Below are 8011 nucleotides of genomic sequence, written 5' to 3' on the forward strand. Positions count from 1 at the left end.
GTAACATAGCTTTTCTGCAGCCTCAGTCTTTGCAGAGCATCTAAAACACAGTACCTGATATACTGAAGAGTATATGAGGTGTTTAGTAAATTAATCATGTATTTCATATGCGCATCCTGTGTATTTCTTTAAATATTTTTTTAATCTAAATTTAAGTGCAAAATGAACTTCAGTAAACACTAAAACTATTCATTGCAATCTAGTTATATGCTAGTGCTAGTGTACTTACTTCACTCTCCAGCAGGTGTCGACAGTGCACCAGTGGGCTCGCCAGACGCCAAAAACCACACGAGCAATTCTCGCGAGAATTCGATTTGTGTCCTTGATAAGTCCGAAATGGGGTACTGGGACCTACCGGAAGGTACAGACTGTGTGGAAAAAACATGGATTACTACGAAACTTGGCACGGCTTTAGGTAACTATCGTTGTTGATATAATTACTTGCAAGTCATGTTGTGCAGGTTGGTGAAAGCAGGCCATCTGTCTGGTGGGTTAGTTAACGCTTTTGAATTTGCAGATTAAGATTGCCTAGCATGCTACATACGGCTAGGTTTGCTTTTGCTAAAGGATGGACCTGGGTTTCCTAAAATACAAACGTTCAGTGAATTACTTAGCGGTGCGTTTGCTTCAGCTCAGCAGATAATCACGTAAACCAGTACTGTAAGATTTTTACATTACAACCTAGAATACCTTGAGATAGTAATGGGCGATGAAACAATACAGATGAACATGGCGCAATAGCGTTTCCTCAATACAAAAATCAGACACGGTCATTATAAAGTCTGTACTTGACTGTTTTGTTATACTACACGAACAACCAACGACCGTGACAATAGCGCCATGCTCAACTAATAGGTTGACGCACACATGCTTGGTGGAATAACCAGGTCGTAATCTCCCAAAAAATGATTGCCCATGTTTGTGTGTTTTGTATTTGTAATATTTTTGCTTATATTGGTAAATAGGCTTTAGAGGGCATGACTTACGAAGGGGCTATATATAAAATATAGAAATGACCTGTTTCGCAACCATCTTAATCACAGGTCTCAAACGAGTTGGCGGCCACTGCTGGCACTGTCATCTCATTGGAAGTCCTCTGGAGTGTTTGACTAGTATCAAGATGGGCATCTGTAAGCCTTGACCTGTACTTGCTTTTATTAAAGTTCATTGTTAAGACCAGTTTCTCACACAGTTCCAAAAAGACACATTACACGACTGAAAACTCTGGACAGCTCTTGCAAGGATGAAGGCAGCTCTCAGGAACTTTGCAGTCTGGTCTGCTTTTCCCTGTGCCTCTCAGAACTTAGTTTTCAGTTCACTGTTGCACCACAAGTCAATAAGTTCATTTTGCCGCATGCTGGGGACACGCTCCACATCAGCTGAGAAGGGGTCTGCAAACAGCTGGACAGTGCTCCGTCAGTGGGAATGCCCACCAGTCTGTTTCATGGCACGCCAAACCGCTCACAGCTGCTAAAATATATCTCTAGCTTTGGTTGGGCCATACATGGGACACAAACTCAGCATTTCTTCTGTCACCTCAAACTTGTCATCAACACCTCTGATGAAAATTGCTGAGCATTGTCAGTTTTGTCAGTACTTTCATCAAGCGCCACAGAGCTTGCAGTGAAACTTCGACCTTTGTTCATAGATGTTACTTGATAATGTATTATTCCACTCTGCCACGTTGTTTGCCGACAGCAACGTTGTTGAACAAACTTTTTTTTTTTCTTTTTTTCTCTTCATTGAATGGCTTCCCCACTTTAGCGATTAATTCACTAACCACATAACCTGCTTTGAAGGCAGCACCAGTGTCCTTACTGGCTTTGTGGAAAAGTTCTTGCTGGGATAGTAGTCCTCTTTGTAGCTGTTTGGCTCATTTTCTCCTCTCCTCTCCCTTGTTCTTTCCATAATGCTCTTTGTGTTTAGTCGCATAATGACGCTTGAGATTATATTCCTTCAGAATAGCAAGTTTCTCCTCACCTAAAAGGCAGATCACCTTGCCACCAAACTCAACAAAAAAATACAGATGTGTCCATCTTTCCGATGTCGGCGTTCGTCATCCACTTTTCTTTTCCTTTTCAGTTCAAACATCTTCTGCTTATATAATACTGCTAATTCCTTGAGACCTCTGATCTTAATGACTGTGTTCTATATTCTAATAAATCCTTTTTAGCCACTTAAAATATCTTTATAAAACATGTTATTTGTTGCAATTTAACAACAGGTAGAAATGCAAGGGACTGAGACGAGGTTGCGGCCATGAGCGAAGTGACCACTCTGGAGCCTTGGCGCAGCTTGATGAGCGAACCAGTGCACTGGCCACATCTGCATCTTGGGCAGTGGCGTGCTGCTCCATCTCCAACCAGAATTTTAGTTAGGTCATCAGGGTCGATGAAAACCAGGGGAAAATACCCAGAGGAACGTCCAATCTCTAAGAGTTCCTCTATGGTGAAAGTGACGGAGAGGATAACGGCAAAACACGGAGTACAACAGGGTGGAAAGATGAGTGTCAAGGGTCATTTGTCACAGAAGGATTTCACAAAAGTGAAAGGGAAGGTTTACAAGACTTTAGTGAGACCTGCTTTGATGTATGGTTTGTACCTGCAGCACTAAGAAAAAGACGGGAGCTGAAGATTTTCACTGGGATTGATCAGAATAAACAGGATTATAAATAAATACAAGTTGCTCTCAATTAAAAACTCCTTCATACCAGCTGGTCTAAAGTGATTGTGATTGTCAGCCCTACAGCAAAACTGTGACTTTTTTTCTTATTCTAAAGTTTCTTAATTTGTTTATGTTTGTGTGTTTCAGGTCTGGTTGGTTCAGCTTATCACATAGTGGCGTTCCAACCTGACTCTGCAGTGGCAGCGTTACAGAGGGCTACCAACTCAACAGTTACCATGGGTAAATTTATTGTCATTCAGAACTCCACAAGAACTTCAGTATATGTGGTTTATGTTAAATCTATCTGCATGTCTGAAAACCCCACTCCTTAAGGTCAGAAGCACTGAGATTTTTCCAGTTTCTTTAGTACTGGGAAGATTAGGAATTGCAGTCACTTCTGTAATGATTCACAGGTAGTGATAATGATAATAGAAATAATTATAATGATGATAATGATAATAATAATAATAATAATAATGATATCATCAACAACTACCGAGTAAGGTTCTTTATCTATACACAGTGATTTTCTATGATTCCATACTTTAAATAATTGTGTGAAGCGCTGCCCTGATGGCAATAAAATTCTAAGCGCAAAAAACCCTCCAAACACAAGTTGTGTTTTTGTTTTTTAATTCTGTGAGCACCACTGCACTCAATATTGTCACTTCTTTGACTGACTAATTGAATTTACAACAGTAAATTCTTTTTCTAGTGCAGAAATGCCATCTGAAAACACAGCCTTAAAAGGTTATTTTATAAACAATCCCACAACACATTCATTTTCTTACAGGTCTGTAAATCATAAAAGTTTTGGCCAAACTAAAAAAGTATTCGTTAACACAAATAGTTGAATTAAGGTGTTTCACTAACTTCCATGGCCAGCGGTGTGTAAAATCAATCACCCTGGCATTCCCAGTGCTTCTGCAAACATTTTTGAAAGAATGGGTCACTCTCAGGAGCTCGGTGAATTCCAGTGTGGTACCGTGATAGGATGCCGGACACTGATAAATAGTGCACAGTCAACTGTTGGTGGTATTAGGGCTGCAGCGATTCATTGACTAATTCAATTATAAAAACATCCACAAGACAAATTCTTTGCTTCGATGCTTCATTTAATACTCGGCTCTGTAGCGTGTCGATGTGTTAAACGATGTCAACACGACTGTTTGACCCACATTTTCGACTGAAAACAGACCTGCATACAAACGTATTTAGGAACACCATATAAATATTAAAAAGTTTGACATTGAGCACATACATACACCCCAGATTTTCAGCAAAAAGACTGATAAACAACAAGTGATGATGATGGTCTCATAGTTTAACATGGCGCTGGAGTGTGTTTACACACACACCACGGGGAGCAAAGAGGAGTCATCGTTAGAGAGGTGGTGAGCTCAGGTTAAGTGAAAGAAACAGTGTTTCTAGTGCAGTTAAACTTTAAAACAATGCAATGTAAAAGAATTTCTAAAATAGAAACCAAAGAGCAGTTAATTCTGAAAAAGCTGTTTTATTTTTTCTTGTTTTTGAATATTCATTAATGCTCATTAATAACACCAGTGTTTCTTATCCAGTTAACTGAAAGAATAATGATTAGATTCATTCATTCAAACATTAGAGCTTGGCTTGGCACCTTAGTTCCAGTGAAAGGAACTATGAATCCTTCAAAATACAAGAATTTGGGGCATTTTCATGCTCCCAACTTTGTAGGAATAGTTTGGGGATGGCCCCTTCCTGTTCCAGTTGTGCACCAGTGCACAAAGCAAAGTTTTACAAATACACGGATGAGCGACTTTAGCATGGAAGTACTTAACTGGCCTGAACAAAGTCCTCAACTCAACCTGAAAAGCTGTGAGATGAATTAGAGCGGAAACTGCGAGCCGGGTCTTATCATCCAGCAGGTTGTGTCTGACCTTACAAAATGCGCTTCTGGAGGAATGGTCAAAAATTCCCACGTAGGTGCACTGCAAAGGGTGAGCCAACATCATCTTAAACCCTTTGGATTAAGAGTGGAATCTCAAGTTCATATGCGTGTGAAGGCAAACGAGCAAATACTTGTGAAAGTATAATGTATTTGTGAAGGTATTTCAAATTAGAAAATGTTTCATCTCTTGTTTGATGATGTACCAAAACATTTCCTGTATAATCCTGTTCCACCTGATGGTGGACAAGGGTGCACCCACGACAGGTTTCCAGTACATCAGAGATACGGCTCATTCAAAGGATGAATTGAGTTAAACACCAACTTTAGTTGATGAGTGAAGGAATCTTTTCCTTAAATGAAAATCACATGTAGTACTATTTACAACGAATGCATAAAAATTTTCTCGCACTGGAACGGTTCGCAGCCGAGTGTGAAGCAGCGGGAATGAGGATCAGCACCTCCAAATCTGAGGCCATGGTTCTCAGCCGGAAAAGGGTGGAGTGCCCACTCCGGGTCGGGGATGAGTTCCTGCCCCAAGTGGAGGAGTTTAAGTATCTCGGGGTCTTGTTCGCGAGTGATGGGAGAAGGGAGCCGGAGATCGACAGACGGATTGGTGCTGCGGCTGCAGTGATGCGGACGCTGCACCGGTCCGTCGTGGTGAAGAGGGAGCTGAGTGTAAAAGCGAAGCTCTCAATTTACCGGTCGATCTACGTCCCGACCCTCACCTATGGCCACGAGCTGTGGGTAGTGACCGAAAGAACGAGATCGCGGATACAAGCGACAGAAATGAGCTTCCTCCGAAGGGTGGCTGGCCTCTCCCTTAGAGATAGGGTGAGAGGTTCGGCTATCCGGGAGGGGCTCAGAGTAGAGCCGCTGCTCCTCCACATCAAAAGGAGCCAGTTGAGGTGGTTCGGGCATCTGACAAGGATGCCCCCTGGGCGCCTCCTGGGTGAGGTGTTCGGGCATGTCCCACCGGGAGGAGGCCCCGGGCAGACCCAGGACGCGCTGGAGAGATTACATCTCGGCTGGCCTGGGAACGCCTTGGTGTTCCCCCGGATGAGCTGGAGGAGGTGGCTGGGGAGAGGGAGGTCTGGGCTTCTCTGCTTAGGCTGCTGCCCCCGCGACCCGATCTCGGATAAAGCGGATGAGGATGGATGGATGGATAAAAATTTTCTTGTTGGTTGCCATGAACATTTCAGTCGCTGTATCAATATCGTTATCCACTTCATTGTCCTAAAATAAAAATGGTAAATGGCCTGTATTTGTATAGCGCTTTACTAGTCCCTAAGGACCCCAAAGCGCTTTACACATTCAGTCATCCACCCATTCACACACACATTCACACACTGGTGATGGCAAGCTACATTGTAGCCACAGCTGCCCTGGGGCGCACTGACAGAGGTGTAAAATAAGTCAGAAGGAGCCTGAATAACCTCAATCTCAGGCTTGCAGTACACAATGAGGATATATTTTCTATGTTCAGTCATGTAGTGGGTTTAGCTGTTTCAGCTGCTGACCTTTGGATGTCATGAATTTTTTAAGATGACTGAAATAATGAGGGAACTTGTCTCCCTGTTTTCAGCCGCCATGGGAGCCATCTTTGGATTGACAACATGTCTCAGTGCTCAGGCCCGTGAAGCTCCAGACGACCCACTGAATTATTTTATCGGCGGCTGTGCCTCAGGGATTTTTTTGGGAGCACGAAGTAAGTATCAGTCCTGACAGATGTGACTAGACAAGAATTCAAAATTTTTTTTTTTTTCAGTAACACAGTAAAAGGTTAGTCCTTTTTAAAGAGAAAGTGTGATGTGCAATTAACACACCACACTCTTTAGAGCATATTTGTTCTAATGTGCCACAATAATAATCAGCTGTATAACTAAAATGAACTTGGACTGCACTGGAGTGTAATTCTAGGTCTGCATAAGTTTCAAACAATCCTTTTTTGTGTTACTTATTGCTGAGAATCATGGCTGTGGATTTTCTGCACTGTTTCTTATAGCACAATGGTTTGTGGCCAAAAAAACCCGTATTGGCCAGTATGAAGAATATATAAATATAAAATAAAAAAAACTCACAAGGATTTAAAAATATCTGTTCTGTATAATTTCTTTAAATCTTAGAGTAAGTCCCAGTTCTTGGTGTAAACCCAGCTCTGCTGCTTGAGGGGAAAAAATAATGAGAAGTTTAGGAATTGCAGTGACCCCTATAATCACTAACAGGTGATGATGGTAGACGGCTTGTTATGGCTGATTAAATCTGTTCTGGACATTTTACATTTAAAGTCATTGCACAGTAGGGATGGGAATTGATAAGAATTTAGCGATTCCGATTCTAATATCAATATCTCTTATTGATTCCCTTCATGATGCTCATTGGCTCCACTTTGAGTCACCACCATCTCTAAGCAGCTTTTCAAAGACATTATTAATGCAAATTAATAATGTGCTGTGTGGTCAAATGTTTGTGCATGTTGGACAACCAATTTCCCTCAGGGGAAAACGACAAGATCATACATACTGTTAGATTCTGTTTAGTAACTGAGAAAATGTCTCTGCAGTTCTACAGTAGCATTTGGTTTGCCTAATTAAAATCATATTGTGTGCTGTGTCTGTGTGCGTATCTCCAGCCCACAGTGCTGTAACTGGTACATCCGCGTGCCTGGGTCTTGGAACACTGGCTTTCTTTACAAAAGTGGGCAAGATGGAGGGATGGAAACTTGCTGGACCACCTGAACTATAAGAGGAAGATGCCTGGAAGATCGTTATATTGTAAAAAATACCTAATGTAATAAAGTTTTTTGAAAAGGCCAAAAGAATGTTGGTTCATTTTATTTGATTTCATTTTACCTTTGAAAACACTTTTAATTTAACTAGCTGTTGATCTAGAAACTGGAAAAAATGTTCGGCTATAGCTGTGCCACATGGTTCTTATGTTTACAAGGGTTTGTGTCCTTTTTTAAAAAAAGCCTGGAAGTAGCCTAGCTCCTAATAATATTGTCATTTATTTACACATTCCACAAAATGTGTAAAAACATTGTATTTCTGTGTAATTTAGTGTTAAATATTATTGTTAATGACATTAACAAGTATTTTTGTTAGATAGCAGGAAAGTAGGATGGTTGCCAGAATTGATCTCTTGAAAATTTGCCAACAGCACAACGAAAAGGCAATTCACAACAACACTGAGTGAAATGCTGAGTACAGTACAAATGCATCACCTTCTAATTTTCTACTTTTCACCTATGTTTGTGGATGCTGACAAGAATTTTAACTTTTTCTCGAGTTCAAGACTCATTTCCAATTTTTTGGAAAACAAACAAAAACAAAACTGATGTAGTGCTGACTACAAAAGCATACTTCAGAAGATAGCACTGGTCACTGCAAACTCATAAAACAGGTTCTTCCGGTAGAAAGCTGC

At 41.1% G+C, this 8011-nt stretch overlaps 1 protein-coding gene across 1 annotated transcript; it reads left to right on the forward strand.

Moving 5' to 3' along the window:
- The first annotated feature begins 269 nt into the window (after positions 1–269).
- On the forward strand, positions 270–7409 carry ndufa11 (NADH:ubiquinone oxidoreductase subunit A11). The gene is made up of 4 exons (XM_031740541.2): positions 270–415; positions 2812–2904; positions 6174–6296; positions 7221–7409. Exons 1-4 carry the CDS (start codon positions 337–339, stop codon positions 7331–7333), a joined length of 408 nt encoding a protein of 135 aa, XP_031596401.1. The 5' UTR covers positions 270–336; the 3' UTR covers positions 7334–7409.
- The last annotated feature ends 602 nt before the right edge of the window (positions 7410–8011 follow it).

The sequence above is a fragment of the Oreochromis aureus genome, linkage group 17, assembly GCF_013358895.1.
Source record: "Oreochromis aureus strain Israel breed Guangdong linkage group 17, ZZ_aureus, whole genome shotgun sequence".
NCBI lineage: Eukaryota > Metazoa > Chordata > Actinopteri > Cichliformes > Cichlidae > Oreochromis > Oreochromis aureus.

What these genes read in the sequence shown, in the direction of transcription:
- ndufa11 (XM_031740541.2), top strand. Translation starts at nt 337, where the DNA reads ATGGGGTACTGGGACCTACCGGAAGGTACAGACTGTGTGGAAAAAACA. An exon ending in GAAACTTGGCACGGCTTTAG is followed by an intron (nt 416 to 2,811) that starts GTAACTATCGTT and finishes TGTGTGTTTCAG; the next exon opens with GTCTGGTTGGTTCAGCTTAT. An exon ending in GATTTTTTTGGGAGCACGAA is followed by an intron (nt 6,297 to 7,220) that starts GTAAGTATCAGT and finishes GCGTATCTCCAG; the next exon opens with CCCACAGTGCTGTAACTGGT.